The sequence below is a fragment of the Cygnus olor genome, chromosome 4 (assembly GCF_009769625.2).
Source record: "Cygnus olor isolate bCygOlo1 chromosome 4, bCygOlo1.pri.v2, whole genome shotgun sequence".
NCBI lineage: Eukaryota > Metazoa > Chordata > Aves > Anseriformes > Anatidae > Cygnus > Cygnus olor.
In genome coordinates this window covers 52,349,787-52,370,127 of record NC_049172.1, presented here as the reverse complement: position 1 = coordinate 52,370,127, position 20,341 = coordinate 52,349,787, and the positions used below count along the sequence as shown (strand labels likewise).

Sequence of the window (20,341 nt, the reverse complement as noted above, 5' to 3'; positions counted from 1 at the left end):
GCTCTTTTTTTTTTTTTTTTTTTTTCCTACAAATTTGAACACTCTATTAAATTTTGCACTGGCTGACTTCCTTAAGTAAATCAAATAACTTTTATTTTTATTTATTTTTATTTTTTAACCCAGAGTCAGTGCAATGCTGGTAGCAGGCAGCTTTGGCTTTAGAAAGTACATGCAAGCAGAGGCATCAGGGTCTATTAGAAACCACAAACCTGAGGGAGATAACTTGTTCTCTTAGCTGGAGTGGGGTCACCTGAGAGCAGGCTGTATGAGTGCGTGCAGGAAGAATGGTAACAGGAACATTATTACTACTTCTGTTATTTTCATCTGATATTCCCAACATTGATATATGATCTGAGAAGTAAAAATGAATTACAGACATATATAAAGAAACTATACATATGCCTTAAGCATAATGAAATCCTATATCTATTTTATATTGCTGTTGATGAGCAATTTTGAAGATGCCAGCTTTAGGGAGGTAAAAATCTGCTGTTTTACAATCTGCACTATATGGTGGATGTATAGGTAAGAGAGACAAGAATTGTCCAGGAGCTAGAAGATCAAACAATTCAGTTTCCTGCTGGATCTCAGCCTTTCTCTGTAACTGTGACCAACTCCTCAGAATTCACTAGCCCTATGAAACTGAAACAGAAAAAATTAGATGCTTCATGCCCTGTGTTGGAACATTCAATCAAGCAGAAGAACAGGTTCTCCTGTACCGCTTTTGGAAATGGGTATATTCCTAGGGCTGCTGTTTGTGGAGGAGGAGAGTGCCAGAAAGTAGGCAGACAAGAGACACACAAGTACTTGTGCTATTTTGAAATCTGAAAAAACAGTGACTGAACCACTTTCTTGAACACAACAAAACTACTGTCTGTGTTGTAAATTGGTATTGATACATCTTACCAGCTTACTGATGGTTATGAGTATGATAACTGGTGATACAATTTCACTGTCGCAATGACAGGGGGTCACAGACTCCAAGTCCTACAGTTATGGTCCCTGCAAATACCAAACTGGATAAGAAAAAGTGTAGTGTTATCAAAGTGATACTTTTAAGAGAAGGTCAGGACATGGTTTGACTCGAGTATATGACCTGCTACGTTGCAGAAAATTAGTCTTTATTTTACAGTGCACTACTAAAATGCACAGATTCTTGTATTTAATAAAGTTCAAGTTCTGAATTTTCCCAAATGTTGACATAGTGCCAGGTCCTTGAAGACAATGTAAACAGAACTAACAGCCTTAACGTAGTAGAGCACTTTAGAGAGTGCTTAAATTAAAAAATAAGTGAACACTGTGCTTTTGCTGCGTGAGCCTATGGAGAGTTTGAACTACAAACAGTGAAATGGAACAGAATGTGATTTTGTACTGAGACTGCACACCGTGGCTGTTTGCAATTCCTTCGGTATGCGTAAACAGACCTTACCTGCCAAGGAAAAATATGTTACTTTGGAACATGAGATCCATTCATTGCAAGAGGTCTTCTGGCCTGGGAATCAATGCTTTCTGAAAAATGCCATCAAATCTTTAATTTGAAATAGACAACCAACAATGACAGACCAAAGGGACTAGTTCACAACTCTGTTAGCACTGTATAATGCTGTAGAGTTTTCGCTAGACCACAGACCTTCAGTCTCCAGCCATCTCTTTCAAAGAATGTTACATATTTTCATCTAAAGTGTCTTGGTGTCTTTCATTAAATACTATGCATTTTGGAAAACATGTATGTTCTGAGGAAATGCAATGTAAAAAAATAAAAACATTTCGGTGATTGTTTTTTACGTTAACTTTTCAGAAAGAATACATTTGTTTTAGTACACATTTAGTATGGATTTTGGAAGCCTTTTAAAAGTCAAAAGACAGTACAAACTTTTCAGTCTTGCAGAAATTAAATGTTTATTTATTTTTTTTTCTGCAGAATTTCTTCAACAGTCATTCATAGCTGCCTTCCCTTCTGAGTGTAAAATAAAAAATTCAAAACAAATCATAATTAGAAAACTACTGTTAGACCACAACTCTTCTTGCCAATTATTGATACTGATTCAAGCCCTAAGTTATGCAATACCAGTTTTGAATTGAACGGCTTGATTTAAAACTTGTAGATATGCAAACATGTATGAATATATATATATATATGCGCACATGCATTCATGCATACATATATCTATATATACATCTTTTTTCTTGCGCAACTTTTTCTTTAGATCATGAATGTTGCATTTACTCACTGAAGCATCTCTTGGTGCAGGGTTTGTAATGCACTTTAGATTCCTTCTTCAGCCGACTTAATGGATAGGAGATACTTTGCTGGTCTGATAGCATCTAATTGCGAAACCAAGAGGTGCATATTTCAGTAGAACACTGAGATGTTGAAAGACGATATTCTGAGACAGAGAAGGGCATATCAGCCATTGATTTAGGTCAATGAAGCAATTCACTATTGCATGAATAAGATTAGTTGGATGTTATACCTGAACATAGTAAAAACCTTCTAAAATCTCTTATGTGATAAAAGCTGGCATTAAAATTTGGGCTTTTACTTTTGGCAAAGTATTATACAAGCTCATAAATCTTAGCAGAAAAAGATTCTGTTTTTACTAAAAGATTTCTGTTTTTACTAAAATAGAGTTGCTTATATAAAGTAAAATATAGAGCTGTTTTTTTGTTGCTTGTTTGTTTTTTTTTTTGTTATTGGAAACAAGTACTTTAGAAGTGCAAATTTGCAGGTGACACCACAATTGAAATAAATTATATATGAGTATGAATATAAATAGATATTCTTTTCACACCAATGAGATTAAAACATGCATTCATACTTCTGTCCAGAGGGAAGATTAGAAAAAAAAACCCAAACATCTCCTGATGACTTTCAAAGTGTTGCTGTCACAGTTTTCCTTTGCAAGCAAATAGAAATGAAGCTAACAACATGGATATTCCTCTCCCTGCTAGGCTTGTCTATTTACTTGCTTGCAGACATGGTCATATACAAAGGCTTTCAGAAAAAAAAAAATTACAACTGCTTTATGAACAACCCCAAGGTGCACCAGTGGTCCTTACACAAGTAGAAAAATGTCGGCTTGGACCACTTCCTCTGCTCTGAATTTGGCCAGATCCCAACTGTGCTGCAAAAATATCCATGATACGAGTTTTGGTCCAAAGAACCACTCAAAGTCAGCAAGGCAGACATAAAAATATCATAAAAGATATTAAAATCTATAGCCTTGGGAAAGCAATTCATGACAAACATGTTGAAGAAACAATCTAGTATTATTATTCCATAATTCATTTTATGATTTTCCCTCACAAATAGGATTGTGTTATCTACGCAGACTGGAGGATTGGTCAGGGTCAGCATAGGTACATGATTAGCAGAGGAACACGGACATTTTTGCTGCTACTTCAGTTGCAATGGGATTTTGAAGCTAGGGTTAAGATACATTGGGGCAGATCTGAGCCCAGAGACATCTACGGGAGTTTTACAGTGTATGAATTTAAACAGCTTTCAGAAGTACCATGGAAACGCCTGGCTGTTACACAATATTTTCAGAGCTACTGAGAAGTCTGTTATTATTGTTGTGGCAGCTGTTGTACAGAAAAGGTAAATTCTCAAATACACTTTGAGTGTGATTCCCAAATATTTCATGATATTTGTGCAGCTCCAGCAACATGCCTTGCTTAAAAAAAAGGCAAAAAACAAAACAAAAACAAAAACAAAACCAAAAAAAGTGTTGAAACAACTTGGAGATTTGTATATTTGTCTATTCCATAATATATTTGCTGTTGAGTACTTTCATTAGCTACCAGGATTTCTTTTTTAAAAAAAGCTTCAGAATGTCATATATTAGTGACCTTGTCTTTGTTTTATTGTTTACTACATTTTGTCTCACTGTCTGTCTTTTATATCATATTTCTTGCATTATGATCTCTACATTTAGTTTGTACTGCTCTAAATTTGTTGGTACCCCACAATTTGGTTTTTGCTTTATTATCTCTTTTTGGTTATTTCTGTCTTTTCATCTCTTTTTCAGTCTCCTTCATCCCTTCTTTTTGCTCTGTGTTTTGTTTTGAGAAAAAAAAAGAGAAGAAAAGAGAAAAAATAAAAAAGAGAAAAAAAAAAGAGGAAAAAAAAAAGAGGAAAAAAAAAAAAAAAAGGCAGCTGTTCCTGAATCACTGAGTGGCATCAGTGTCATGAAGTCATGTAGGTTATGCTGCTGCTGTTGCTGTCTACTAGCTGGTCCCAAGCAAAATTTAAGCTGTTCAGATTGACGCAATAAAACATCCAGTGCCTTTGGATGCTTCTTTGGATGTTGGTAGCACGATGCTATTAACTTGTGAGCTGTAAATGATGCAGAGCATTGAAGCTAAAGCAAGCTTATTTCCCTCTGCAGCCTTAAATCTCTTCCTTGACAGTCTTTCTCTATGGACAACTTCTTTGAAACACACTCTTGGCCCATGTGCAAGAGACTTTCTGAATCTGACACAAAAAGTTGCTGCCTCTGGCCAAATGATTTTCATAAACTTCAGGTTTCTATGAGAATCCCAGTTAAGTACAAGAAAATGGTCAATGTAAGTCACTCCAGATCTTTTGGTTTGTACATTTTTTGAACTTCCACAACCTAAGCAAAGTTTTGTCATGCCCATTAACCCGAGAATTACCTTCTCTTTATCTTCAGCTAAAATTTTCTATGCAAGTATGAGTCATACAAGATGATTTTAATTTGAAGTTTGTTACATTAAATTGTAAATATTCATTTTCAAAAATGTCTTTCTATTCATTTGCTTACATTGCTTGCCATTTATTATGTTTTTTCAACAGTTCCAGCCTAGGAAGGAAAAGCAGAGTGTTCAAACATTATTCTGCTGATTTATTTCAAAAGCATATTCTAGCAACTAAATATTACAGGCTGTAGTTGGTGAATTGGATAGAAAAATAGGAATTAACATAGATTCTCATTAAGGAAAAAAAAACAAAAACAAATAAACACATGTAAATCTCTCTAATTTTTTATATTTTTATTTATTTTTTTTTAATTACCAGTGTGGTTCAGGACAGGTGAGAGGAAGGATTTTCTCTGGTATGATAAAGTCCTGCCAAGGATAAATTATGTGCGTCTTTAGCACAGAAAGCAAGGCATTTAATAAAATTTCCCTAAAGAATTATTTAATCAATGCCCTTGATATTTCTTTGCAGAGCAAAGAAGAGCTTTTCTTCACTGTCACAACAGGGAAAAAATAAAGGAATAAGCGTAAAAGTGACTCTGTGTACACACCTTCCACTTGATATCTTTCCAGATTACTTTAAAACTTTCCATTTTTCCATGTCTTCAGCTGCTTATTTGTATGCTACAGGGACACCACAGCCCTGATGCTTCACTAGATAATGACTGTCTGTATCTCTCCTGCCAGCCCCTGCTGTCTGGGAACAAACAGCATTAAAGATTAGAGCTATGAAGCAACACGAATTTCCATCCTGTTGAATGGTTTTCCACTTCAAAATGTATTTTCACTCCAAAGAGGAGAAAACAATGAGTATGTGAAATTATGTTGTGAAAGAATATTTTAAGACCTCCTCTTGGTTACTTCTGCAAAGGATGAACTCATCTTCCTTCCATGCACAGTTACTACAATATTTGGCAGTGTCTACGTAGATTACTTGTCTTTTAAGCAGAGGACAAGCTAATCCTTTCACTTGGGATGTGTGGATAATATTCTGGAGAAGAGTCAATTTGCAGTAGAGATATAACAGATTTTCAGCCCAGAAAAAAGACTAGAGAAAAGTAGCTCTCTTTCTGTAACATTATTTATATATATATTTTTTTTCCCCTAAAATGAAAGTTCTGAATTCTATTCAAAGAGAAATAAATACTGACATATGACAACATGCTTCTTTCCTAGGATGGGAGATGGAAAATAGGTAAATTACATATATCTGCAATTAAACTTCCCGCAGTCTGTAAGTGATCTGTAAAACTCACATGTTCTTCTGAGAATTCTTTGCTGTACATTGAACCATGTAGGCATCTTTTTAAATAGAATATGTTTTTAAAGAGACATTTTTCTTCAATTTAAATAGTAAGATAAATCATGACCTCATTATTTGACAAAATCTCCAATGGCTTCCACACGGTTTTGTCTTTACAATTATTGCATGACATAGTTCAAAAGTATCCATACACCCATCAAGCTTTGCTTTGCATAGATTGCTACAGTGCATTATAGGTATATTTACTTATTATTTTCTGACTTGTGGTTTTACTCCTGGAATAGCACTGAAATAATGAAATTTCCTTTGCAATATACTATAGATAACTCAAAATCCTTGGAAATGTCTTACTAACTATTAGAAAAGCAAGGATTTTAGCTCTTTATTGGTACAGAGTGTCTTTGATTAGAGCAAAGATTCTCAGGCTTTTTTAAAATGTACTAGTCTCTCTTGGACAAAATAACCCCTGTAGTATTTACACTCCATAGTTTTCTTCATCATAGAAATGAAATATGAGGTATAAACTTATACCTATGAAGGACTGGCCTGCATTGTAACTTATTACAGTCAATGGAACTGTGTCCCCTAACTACAGTGGGCTTTGATTTGGAGACTGAATACACACAAAATGTACTTTTTAATGTTGGCTGGATTTTAGAATGATATAACTTGGGTCCCCACTAAAAAATTAGTGATAAATCTGTCCCCTCTCCAATCATGATCTAGCTCAGCATGGAGATAAAATATTCTATGTCAGTGCTGGTTCATGGATGTGATGGAGCTTTTAGTTTTAGCTCTTGTCCTTGCTGAAAGGAGGCTTTTAACACCTTAGCTATCAAGTCTGGACTTCATCTGGATACTCCCAGACTGTGTTTGTATAAACAAACAGGAGTCACTGTTGTAACAGAATCAGGCAGTTTTAAAAACAGTGGGGAGCCCTGCATTCAAGTTTCTATTGTTTCTTTGTAGAATTTGTGCTTTTGCAAATGAAATGGGTTTAACCCAAAGCATTGTGTCTTACGGCTTGGGGAAGGTTGGTGAATCTGTGTCCACTACAACAACAAAAGAGTAATGACTTATTCAAATTTGGAAGCCCACCAGTTCTAAAATATGTCTGTTTCTTGAAAATGTTGTGCTTGATTAACTATCTCCAAAGCTTTCCAAAAGAAGCAAAGTTGCACCTTACTTTGATAAGCAGTTTAAATTGCCTTAAGGTGGTGATTACAAACACTTAGTTCCTCACACTCCATCTTTACATTTCAAAAAAGTACAAAAAAGATTGTGTTTCTCTTTTTGCTTAAACAATATTTTTAATGAAATTGTTCAATATTTGGATGTTATTACAGCAGCCAGAAAAAAAATAAACTGTTAACACATCATATACTGCAATTGGAACTTATTTTTTTTCTTTTCCAGGTGTCATCAGTGCCAGAATTTGGCCGTATAATAATTTATACAACCAGTCTTCGTGTGGTGAGAACCACCTTTGAAAGATGTGAACTGGTTAGAAAGATCTTTCAAAACCACAGAGTTAAATTTGAAGAAAAAAATATTGCTCTCAACAGTGATTACGGAAAAGAACTAGATGAGAGATGCAGGAGGGTGTGTGAAGTTCCCTCCCTCCCTGTTGTGTTTATTGATGGCCATTACCTTGGGGTAAGTAAAACATGAGACTATGAAGTCTGTAAGAATAGAAGAAAGTTATTATGTTTTTATGAAATTGTTTGCAATGCTGGAGTGATGGGAACAAAGACAGAGGCCCCTTTGTGGGATGTGTTGTACCCATCCACACTGGCAGGTTTGATGTAAAGACACAAAAGAGGTGGGGAGAGGCTTTCAGGAGGGGAGTAAGATGAAGTAATGCAATCTAAGTGATGCTGTGTTTCTAAGAAAAGAGTTCATCTTTGTAGTTGAAAACATGGAAATCTAGAGAAATAGATTTTTTTTTCCTCATGAAAACTTGGGTATATTATTGACCCAGGAAAATTAACACAGAAAACATACCTGTCATTTAGTAATAACTCTGTTGAATATGAGAATGTCTAACAGCTTGGAGCTTAAGAGCTTAAACATGCACTGAATTTTATATAATGTAGTCTGTATCAGGCAATTATAATCAATGGGTTTTAGGTACAGAATGGTTAATACTTAAAATCTAGCAATAAAAACAGCCTAACTCTGCTCTGTTGTGAGACATAACTCCAAGTAGAAAACTATAACTGAAATTTGTACGTTGGTACTCTGTGTCTAAAACTGCACCTTTGTATTAGGGATAACCTGTTCTTTAGAAATGTTTCTTTCATAAACTGAAAAATCAGAGTTTAAAAGCAAAAAAATCTGGAAAGCAACCAACAAAATAGGTTGGGAGCTCAGAAAAGGTATTTGTCTCAAGTGGTGAAGAACTAGCAATTAACACCAACTGCGAGATCATGATTTGTGGAGGCAAACTGTATTTAAACACAGCAGGGTTATTTTGTTGGTATTGCCCAATGCTTTCATTTTTATAAAAGATTTAAGTAATGGAATAAAATGCAATCAACAAACAGCATACAATTGGTGCTGGGGCTGCAAAAATGCTCAAGCACGCATTCTTCCCTTCCTTTCGTGGCACTGGCAGGACTCTGCCAAACTCTTAATGCTATGCTTAAGGCTGGTTTCTCTGAGCAGTCCACTTCACCAGACAACACTAGTACTTGCAAAATGGACCATGCGCAGGGTATTAGCAGACAGAGAAATTTAGTTCACAGTAGAGACTGCTTTTATCAAATTCCTGAGACAGAGAGCTCTCCAACCAGCCAACAACAGAAGTCCTTCTTAGAAGAAAAGCTTGAAATTCACCAGGATTCAGACTAAGATTTGCTTACCTAACTGTCATATTAATAATAATAATAATAAAAAATAACAACACAATGAGTTATGACCAAGTCCAAGAAAATCTCACTGTGATCAATTTGTCAAAGCAAATCAGGTAAAATACTGAAATATATTGAATAAATTATTTGCTGAGCTCTAGCTGATGCCCAATTATAGTCACTTTGGTGTGATGGATGGCCCATAAATTCACTGCCGCTTCTTTTTTAGAAGATCATGGGAAACTTGTCTTTAACAGATGAGCAACAGTGTAACAAGCAATACAATTTTATTAAAACTATTTAATTATTTTATGAGATATTTAACAGACATATAGAAAGGAAGGAAAGTGAATTAGGAAGCTAGATAAATGTGGGAGAGATATCAAACTGTCAAACTACCTGCTGACACCAGTGGGTAAAAAGAAGAAAGAATTTAGTGTTCTGGTCTACACACATTTATTACAGCATGGAAACTCCATTCATATTATTTAAGACAAGAAAAAGTACCTGTTGATCTGGTAAAAAACAAAATAGGCCAAAATCAAATCACTGAGGAAGAGCAATAAGTTGGAGGGCCGTTTGCATATCAGGAAGGTTACAAAAGTTTTACCAGTCTTTCAGGATCTGGCCATGAAGCAATCACTCCCCAGCTATTTCAATGCCTCGTGGACGTGACACCTTAAGAAGACAACTTGTCAGGGACTCACAGGGCAGCAGGTTGGCTGCCTCCTGCACTGGGCTTGTGTTTCAGCAAAATGTGATCGAGAACTCACATGGAATTTGGTCTCGTTGGTAACAGTGGACATTTCTGTAATGGCTTTTATGATAATTATATTCTGATATGCAAATGTAAAACAGAAATCCAGAAGCCTGGTGTGTCAGTAAATTAATCATGCAATATTTTCTCTCTCTCTTGCTCTCTCTTTTTAATTTTGAATATTTGTTTCCTGGCAAATCCCTCCCTAAAGGAGATTGCATGTAGCAATACAAAAGAGAATCTATATTGAGCCAGGCACCTTTCAATGAGTCATAGGATAAAAAAAAAACCCTAATTAAAATATGAAGAGTTTTGAAAAGGGACAAGATTATTTTTAATGAGATAAATGTAACAAAAGCACCAGAACACAGCATATGTGCATGTGACATAGTACACGGTATTTGAGCTGCTCAGAAATCCTGACAGGGTTGCTAGAGTACTGCAAGCTGTGTGGATAAATCTTCACAATACTGTGGAATTTATCATTGCCTACACAGGGGGAATGAGACAAATCAGCTACTTGGGCAGAAGCAATAGAAAAATCATATTTAGTCCCTGTCAAGTAAAGTCCTGTGTGCTGCAGTACAGCAGGTTTTTTAATCTTCTCATTTCTTTCAGGATTGAATCATTGTATTTTTTGACACATGCTGTCTAAATATCAGTCTTTCAGGAAATTGCAGGTTCTTTCTGCAACATGCTCCTTACCATCTGATTCCCCACCACCACCCCTCCCCCCAGTTTCACCTGAGGCTGTCTCCATCTCTCCATCTGAAATGGAATTATGCCATCTGCTGGGGCGCCAAAGCAGAATATAAAATAATTTCCAGAAAGCAGAATGCAATGCAGGAAAAAAAAAAAAGGAGCATTCTCTTACTCATACAAAGGAACCCAGGATCGCTAGAGTTTTATGTTATGTAAAAGCCCACCTTACTGGAAAAGGGATGCACATTAAAAAGACAGAGCCATCCCTAATATACATATTAGCTCATTATAGATATTAATACGTAATGCATTATATTTTAAAAATACATTTGTTTATTTTTCACTTTAAGCATATGACTAAATTCCAGTATTCAGCTGCCTTTCACAGAATCACAGAATGGCTGAGGTTTGAAAGGACCTCTGAAGATCCTCTAGTCCAACCCCCCTGCCGAGCAGGATCACCTAGAGCACATTGCACAGGATGGAATCCAGGCGGGTTTTGAATATCTCCAGAGAAGGAGACTCCACAACCTCTCTGGGCAACCTGTCCCAGTGCTCTGTCACCCTCACAGTAAAGAAGTACCCCCTCATATTCAGCCAGAATTTCCTGTGCTTCAGTTTGTACCCATTGCCTCTTGTCCTGTCTCTGGGCACAACTGAAAAAAGACAGGCTTGACACCCTCCCCTCATATATTCATGCAGATTGATGAGGTCTCCCCTCAGTCTTCTCTTTTCCAGGCTAAACAGGCCCAGTTCTCTCATCCTGTCCTCGTACGACAGGTGCTCCAGTCCTTTAATCATCTTCATAGCCCTCCTCTGGACTCACTCCAGTAGTTCCATGTCCCTCTGGTACTGAGCAGCCCAGAACTGGACACAATACTCCAGGTGTGGCCTCATGAGGGCTGAGTAGAGGGGGAGGATCACCTGCCTTGACCTGCTGGCAACACTTTTCCTAATGCACCCCAGGATCCTGTTGTCCTTCTTGTCTACAAGGGCACACTGCTGGCTCATGGTCAGGCTGCTGTCCCCCAGGACTCCCAGGTCCCTCTCTGCAGAGCTCCACTCCAGCAAGCCAGCTCCCAGCCTGTACTGGTGCTTGGGGTTATTCCTCCCTAGGTGCAAGACCCTGTACTTGCCCTTGTTGAACTTTATGAGGTTCCTCTTGGCGCAGCCCTGCAGCCTGTCCAGGTCCCTCTGAATGGCAGCACAGCCCTCTGGGGTATCAGCCATTCCTCCTTTCAAACTTATTCAAAATGTTTTCAAATATGTACATTTATTTTTTTCATGAAGAAACAACTTCCTACTTAGTCTACCCATCTGTAATGAATCTACAATGGCATGAGTTTTACAGTCAAAATATTTTGACTCGTTGGTTATGACCATTTACTAAGAATGATAAAGCTATTTTCATAATTAACTTTAGAAAATACCTGTGTAAAGTATATTTCTTTATGAAAATATTAGCAGTTTCCTTTTTGCCTTTTTCCAGTGGTCATTTATGATTAGTAGCTCTCAATTGCCTCATTGTTTTGCTAGAGTAAACACATTTTCCTGACTTTCACTTGATGGGGTAAATATGGCTCTGTGGCAATAAAGTTATGATATAATTATTGCATTCACTCATCTGCTTCCTCTGTTTTGCAGTTTAACATTTCAGGAACAGCAGGGTTTAATTGCATGTCCTCTTAATACAAAATCTGATAGCTCTTTGCATATCAAATCTAACTTTTCTTATGCTACAGTCACACTTTTCTCAGTTTATTGGCAGATTTCCAGGTGTTTAATCAAATTCTGTACGTGTCCACAACAGATATTTGGGTTCGTCTATTTCCTGCAAACCCAATTCTCTCACATGGTGGTCAAGGTTGGTTTCCAGCCCACTCTCATTTAACATTTCAGTGCTGTGTTAATTTCTCTCTCAATATAGGGAATGAAGCAAAAGAGAGGCTGTTTCCCCAAATCAGCAGGCAGTCTAGTACAGCCAAATGCAGAACATTTGCATACAAATGCGTACATCTACGTGCATTCCTTGATGAGGAATTGCATCACGAAAATGGTAACAGGTTACATTTATGATGGATTATCAACAAGCTGGTTCAATAACAAGACAGAGCTGGAGCAGTAGGAAATTTACTGGGCTTGTCCTAGTTCTGCAGATAGTGGGACCATGCCTGAAATATGATGCTAATTGCTAAATATCTCAAGGGAAAATTGGGAAATATTTTGAAGCAAAAAAATAGTTTAGAAAACCTGTTGAATTATTTAGCAAAGTCTGTAGCATTTGATTTTCAAAAGAAATCTTCTCCTGCACCATGGCTGTGAGATATTTAAGAGCTATTAACTATTTAAGCTGGCAGATAAAGCATTAACAGGCTGGTGCTTCAAACCTTTACCTGGTTAACAAAATGTTTGTTTGGAGGGACAGATTCTTAACTGTTTCACATCCCTTTGTGGGTAATTGTGGACTGAGCACAATCTAAGAATAAAAAGAAAGGTGTCACTTTCTGGTCAGAAAGCAACTATTGGAAATATTTAACAGGTGCTTTCATTACTATATTTATTGCAGGCACTGAGAATTAAGATTCACAGATCCAAAGAGTAGATTAACCTCTGCAAAATATCTTTTATTCAAATTTCACTTGAGGCAGACATTAATCACAGAAGACATACTGAAACACTTAAAAATGTTGATAGACATTTAGAACTTTGGTTTTTAATTTTAAAGCTATAATAATAAGACTTTCCACTTTGGAAATAACACAGCTAGCTGATGAATGTCATCTGAAATATAAATCCTTTGAAATATCAATCTGTAATGGGAAACCTGTCAGATTTTTAATTACAGGGCTGCAAAAGCCAGTCAGCATTACAGTACGTACCATTGTATCACAGACCAGAAGTCACAGGCATGCTTTTTGCCAGCTGTTGCCACGGAGAACAGATCCCTGTCTAAATGAGGGCAAATCAGGGTTTGTCCAGATTAGGGAATTTGCAGTGCCACAATTACATCAATAAAGCTCCAAATACTTAAAGTTTTTTGCCTAGCACAGGCAGTGCAAGCTCTGTCTTAAGCCACTGCAGAGCATTCAAGCCCAGAGCTAATACCCTGTGGTTCTTGGCAAACCCTTGCTTTGTTGTGCCAGTCACTCCTGTTGCCCATTCTATGTGAAAATAGAGAAAAATTAGAGGGCAAGTGTGAAGGAGGCTGGTCGACTGCTAAAAGCTTCTCTGCTGGGGACACAGAGGGCTGTGATGGATATGTTGAAGCTGGTATACACTGTGCCCATGATATATAATAGATTTCAATAGAGGAAGATTCAGCATAAGCAATGCTAGCTGATCTGAGATCTGAGTCTCCTGTCATCTTCCACAAAATTAAACACAAATAATTAACTTGCAAATACTTTTTTTTTTTTTAATCTCTTTGAAAGTGTAGCACTGAAGGAGTAGCATTCAGTGCAGAAGTTGCACTCACATCCACTAAAATATCAATACCTTGCTTTTTAACAGAAATGCAATGCTGTGATTACAAGCATCTCTGAATAAGAAACGTGAACATGGTAAAGAAGTCAGCAAGGGACCTATTTAGTATAACATCATACACAGAGTCAAAAGTGTTTTTCTTTGTAGAGAGCCACAGCTAAAAGACTTTGCAGAGGGAAACCAACCTCACTAGGGTGTCATGCAAAATCCCTTGCAATATTTCTGTGCCCCTTGGCTGATTTTTGTATTACATACTGAAGTGGTTCTGTACCCTGTGCTCAGCTATTGGTAGAGCTGTGGGCTTCTTCCCTTCTCCCTGCTGTGCACCTTGATAGAAGCTCCATCTGAACACTAGCTCTGTGTGTGTGTTGGGTCCCTGGGTCCCTCTGGGGTTGGTCTGTGACCATGGCTTTCCAAGACAAAAAAGGGATACTGAAAAGATGATGCAGCATGGGAAGTCTCTAGCAAGGCACTAGTCCGACACTAGCACATACGTTACTGATGTATATGCTCCCCGGCATCCCTTCCTGTACCTCCACGTAACGGGGAGAATGGTGCTGGTGAGGAGCAAGAGGTGAGAGCCCCTCATGGCCCTGCAGATGACCGTGGTGAGCTCATAGTAATGGCAAGTCTTCGTTGTTTGCCAGCATTCCACCTCTAGCATCCCACCACACCTCCCAGTTCACGTGAGGTCTACAAAAGATGAATTTTAGCAGTCTGGGCATTCAGAGACCTGAAAAATGGGACAATGAGATGTCATGAACCCACCACTTGTGGCCAATTTCCCACAGTAGCGAGTAAGCACAAGACAGTGAGGTGGGAACATAGGTCTTATCTGAGCTCTGCTGTGAGCTGGCTTCATGACTGTGCAATTCCCTCTGTGTATGCCTCAGTTTCCTTACCTTTTGTCAATTTCTTCTAAACTGATTAAAAGTGTTTGTAAGTATTCAGTAATATTTAGTACTCAGTATATTTGGCTATATAACTGAAGCGTAAGTGTTCAAATATGTCCCTCTAATTGCAGAGGGAGAAGAAATTAAATTAATTAAAGAAAAGGGAAAAAGAGATTTACATCATCTTTGACATTTTTGTTTCGTCTGCAATAATCTCTCAGCCTTTACTTTCAGAGGGAAAAAAGAACTACTTCAGTGCTGTCTTGGTTCAGATCACAGAACCCCTCAGAGGCCTAATATACTCAGACGAAATTATTATTATTCATTGTTGTGTCTGACTTTAATGTTGTTATGGTATTTTCATTACCCTTTTTCTCCTTCTGTTATACATTAGGCATATTATATCTTAATTCAATGCTCAACTGCTATAATACTTGAAATAAAATTTCCTCCTCTCATTTAGTTGCAGTGTCTGATGTGTTTTATATTTATATAATTATAATTTTTGACATAGTAACTAGACATATTTTTTATTCTGTCAGGAACCACACCCTGTAAAATAAAGTGAACACAACCAGAATTTCCAAGCCATGTCACCTTTTACGAAGGGGAAATGCAATATGACACTTGGTAACTAACCTCAGACAGTTCTACCATAACAACGATTAGATTCTTCTTTCCTTCTAGCTTTCCTAAGGTTGACCTAATTACAAAATGCTTAATGTGAGTCAAATTTGTCCTCAGCCTGTTTAAATTTTCAAGACCAAATCTTCTAATTGTCTTTGGCTTTTCATGTTAAACTGGCTGACCTTTTTCTTCTTCTTACTAATAGGGTGCTGAGAAAATTTTGCTAATGAATGAATCTGGGGAACTACAGGATCTCTTAACCAAAATTGAGGTAACTATTTCTGCAAATAATCATAGGGAACATACATTGAATACTTGCAATTGAGAACATTTTCCTGAATGGATTCCCTTTCTTTTGTTATTCTTTCTTCTTTATTCTTTCTTCTTTATTCTTTCTCTTTATTCTCTTTATTCTTCTTTTATTTCTCTTTATTCTTTTCTTTATTCTTTCTTCTCTATTCTTTATTCTTTCTCCTCTATTCTTTCTTCTGTTATTCTTTCTTCTGTTATATAATGATCCCAAATGCTGGTTTGTTTTTTGCTCTTTGAATAAATGATATCTCAGTATCACAGCCTATTAAGTTTGAGAAAACTCGGTGATAACATGAAACCCAAATGTCCACCTATCTATATTTTCTCTTATTTGTCACAGCAAGAAAGGCAGGTAATTTTCACTTTCCTATAACTTTTGACAACACCTTTGGTATTTAATCTTCACCATGTCCCAGAGGAGTCAAGCCTCTTGTGTGGATGCTGACCCACTTTCTGTGTGCCACAGTGAACATGCTGAGATGTTCATGCACATCTCCTGCATTCTGGTTAGACTTGAAAGTGGACATCTAGAAAATCTGGGCAAAAGTTGGAAGCTTTTGCTTCCTGCTCAAGGGACTACCTGTCTTCCTTTTGGTGGCGATATCAGTCATAATGTCTGGGTTATATGGATAGCTGTGGGGAAGAAATGTATTTAGAGTTATTATTTAGTTGTCTTGAAATCACTTGTAAACAAATTAAGATAACACATAGACTTAAGAAGTATGTAATTTCCACATTAAAAATAGATAACATGGATACGATATTTGTTAAAGACAATGATGAAGGAGTAAAAGAAAGCTGTATCTAGTTGATTTATCCCCAAGATTACATCTAAAAGGTTTCTTTTTCCCTGTATTTAAACAAACTACAGCGTATGCTTCCCTAACATTCCTTCATAGTAGCTCTTTGTATACAATCTTATGTTGAGCTTTTCACTAAAAGAGAATCCTCTTTTTGGGGAAGCATGATTTCTCATAGCCAGTTTCTTTCCTAAACTCCTTCAAAAGTTACGGTCAGGTTGACCAAGGAATGTTCACCTCTGCTTTATTCCAGGTGTAGATTGGGCATTATCCAGTAAATTGAGGACTGCCTCATCTTTTTGGAGATATAAATGTCCCTTCGCAGTGCAGGTGTAACCTTCTGCATTTGTCTGCCCTGTTCTTTAACTCAGAAAAGCTTTCCGTGTCTCATTACTCAATGTATGTGGTTCTGTATAGAATACAGAAGAATCTACTGGCCACATTAAATAGCTAACCAGAAACTATTAAACAAATGTATACATAGGATGAATACATTCAGCATTACTGCTGTCTGACAGGTGACTGTCAAATGGGGACTAAAAGCTAAAACAACTGTGCATTGTTTCTTAGCTATCTTAGCTTTCTACATGAAAAGGTAGCTATTTATAAGCATAAGAAGTAATAATGAATTTAATGATTACAATAGTATCTTAAAATGTTGAGATTAATTACAATAATGTCCAATGAAGTAAACTTCCATCTTAAATTATGAATGACACATGCACTCCTGAGATAAAAGAGAACAAAAATATTACATTATATACTTCTAAACATTGTCCCTGGAGAAGTTAATAGTAAAAGGAGTTGTATGTCCAGTGAAGAAGAATTGCAAATTTATGAGCTACAGTACAAAACAAACAAATAATAATAATAAAAAATCTGATAGTATTATACTGCATTTCTAGTTGTTTTGTCCCTCATAAAATTTCCCATATAAATTTGATCTTTGTTTTACAGATATATATCGCATAATCTGTTAGTCATGCTGTGTCTTCTGCTTACCTATAAGGATAAACTAATGGACAAACATATCAAGCATATGGCAAGAAATATTGATGGAAGTGTTTTGCAAATCTATTAAGAAAAAATCTATCATCTTAGAGAGATTTGCACTGCAGCTGCTGTGCACCAGCCCAAATGCTGTTGTATCAACAGTACTGACAAGTGAAATAAGTGGGAAGCTCCTTCTACATTACAATAAAGATTCAGAACAGAAAGATACACCAACATGGCAGCAGCAGCAAGACTGGTGCATCATGCCTTTGTGACTGCCTCAGTACAACAAACCATGAACCCTGCTGGGGCATACTGTGCACTTTGAAATCTGCATTTCACCTAATCAGACCCATGTGAAAATAAGTTTTTGTAGATTGTGAGTCAGATTTTCTGCTGCATCAAACTGACATGGACTTCAAGGCAGCTGAAATGACTTATGTCAGCTAAGACTCTTTCCTTTCATCTTATGCTCTACATTTTTTGTATGTTCATCTAAATTGTCAATAGATGAATGCTGTTTTTACTAGCTTTGCAGCAATGTCTTCGGTTTTCTCAATGATGCTAAAAAAAGGGCTATGTTAGTTCTACATATTTTAGTATACTTTGGTAACAATTTTTGACTAATATTTTCAGTGGTGTATGATTCCTCAGAGTAACACTAACAGGAATTTTATGGATTACTCTTCTTCCTTTATAAATAAATCTATAAAGTCTTTACTCAACAGTACAATATTAAACCTAAATATCTGTGCTGTGGTAAGTACTGGTCTACTTTTCATTTATCTGGTACAGAACTTTCAAGCAATCACTAAATAAATTAGCAGTATTTTCAGTAACTGTAACTTAAAAATGTCTTCAAAATCTCTTCCTGTGTCCTCAATCATCTTTAATCCATCACAAAGTATAGTAAAACTACTGTTTTACTCATGAAATAAGAAAATTGAGGGAGCCCAAGTCTTGTCTGCAGCAGTTTTCTCCAGGTATAACTGCTGAATGTTAATGATCTTTCTCTTTTCTACTTAAAGCTTCAGCATTCTACACCCATGAATTTGAATACATCACTTATTTCCTAAAGCACTCCTTGTCAGAAGCTATGAATTGCTTTTTTTTTTTTTTTTTGATATGATCAGCTCTAACTGTAATAGGAACAACATATTCAGCATGAGCATGTGCAAATGATAAAAGTCCTCACATCTTAACATATAACATAGAAAAATATAACATCAGCATAAACTGCCTGGAGTTCAGAATCAGTCAATTGCAATACCTATTAGAATTGATCTAGGTCTAAGACTACATCAGAGCAAGCCATCACTTAGCCAGCTTTTTTGACAACTATCAGCACAAGCTTCTGAGGTGTAATGCAACTGATGATCCCACAGTGAGCATCTCTAACCATTGCACGTGGGTCCGTATAGAGGCAGACATATGGGTCTTCTGTGGTGGTATACCTTGGGATGGGGAAGTGGATGTTTCTCATGACAGAAACCAAAATGTGTTTCTGAGAAGCAGTCCTGGAATCTTCTTTGTCCTAGAGATACAGCTGTTGAGAAGGTAACATTGTGATCTTTCTTTCTTCTTTGAGCAGAGAGTCCAGCACCCTCATGAGTGCCTCTCTTGCGGGGGCTTTGGATTCCTTCCGTGTTCAGTGTGCCATGGGAGCAAGATGTCTGTGTTTCGGAACTGCTTTACGGACTCATTCAAAGCCCTCAAGTGTACTGCTTGCAATGAGAATGGGCTGCAGCGCTGCAGGAGCTGTGCAGGCTAAGAATGGCACCTCCACATGTGCAACCCCATTTTATTGTACTGCAGCAGTTTGTAATATGATTTTTTAAAAATGAATCTGTTTATCTAATTCAGTCAATAAAAATCAATTTATAGTATACTTCTGCTGGTTTGATCATTGGAGCCATTTAAACATGACCATATCGTGAATCTTGAAGAGTATGTTTCTACAGTCTTTATAGAGAGATTTGTTGTCTACTGAACGTACGGTATTATCAGCCACTTGGGTGTGAATTCTTCCTTTTTTCTATACAGAACAATGAGTAATCTAGTAATCTAGTGAGAACACATTATAGCTTTATAAATTGCATGGAAATTTCTGATCAGGCTGGTAACTGTCATGGTTCAAGGCCTGGTCTATGCCCAGACAGCTCCATCTCTGTAAATACCTATGGCATTTTTTGGTGGGTTTCCCTAACAAGAGCACAAGAAAGTTAGTCAGTGGTTAGTCTGAATGCACGGGGGGTTTTCCACATTGGGTATATTCCAGTTTTGAAGTTCGTGAGCAGTCATGCACTTCTTGAGAGTACCTTTTAACAAGGTAGTTTAATAGACAGTTACTCTTCTGCTACATTGACTGCACGTCTGCCTTTATAATATTTTGGGCAAAGCATAGCTGTAATATAAAGCAGTATACCTACAGCTGCACAAAGTGTGGCTTGCAAAAAAGTCTCTTCTGAAACTTTATGTTTCTTGATACCTTATTTCCCTTATCTGAATCAACAGAAAAGAACTTTTCCTCCACCTTCATTCCACTTGCTATATCTAGAGGTAGTAGTTAGTGATGAGTTGGAGAAGTTGGACTAACTTATATTTTTGAATTTTGAATATAAAGGACTTATGTGTATTCTATGAGATATTAAATGTGCAGGCTTGAAAGTGCTGTAAGAACCTACTGCTCTTCTAGCTTCTATAGTGAGGCTCAGAGGGAGCATCTGGATCTTCTGCATAACATGAGAGAGATTATATTTTCTACAGAGACCATCCAAAAAACTTAGCAACACCACAGCTATAAAACTGAATTGCAGATGTGCTTAACTGAGTGAATGTGGAAGAAATTTAAAAAAAAAAGAAAGAAAGAAAATAAAAGAAAATCTTTTGTTTCTTCTTGTGTTTAATACCACCCTGTAACCTTTATTTCTGGCTAA

At 36.8% G+C, this 20,341-nt stretch overlaps 1 protein-coding gene across 1 annotated transcript in view; it reads left to right on the top strand.

Annotated features, from left to right (window-relative positions):
- Nucleotides 1-19,176, top strand: part of GRXCR1 (glutaredoxin and cysteine rich domain containing 1) — a 38,575-nt gene extending 19,399 nt beyond the window's left edge. The window contains exons 2-4 of the mRNA XM_040556480.1: nt 7,403-7,642; nt 15,506-15,571; nt 18,997-19,176. Of these exons, the coding sequence (XP_040412414.1) occupies nt 7,403-7,642; nt 15,506-15,571; nt 18,997-19,176 (486 nt within the window). The remainder of the gene's footprint in view (nt 1-7,402; nt 7,643-15,505; nt 15,572-18,996) is intronic.
- Nucleotides 19,177-20,341: the final 1,165 nt, after the last annotated feature.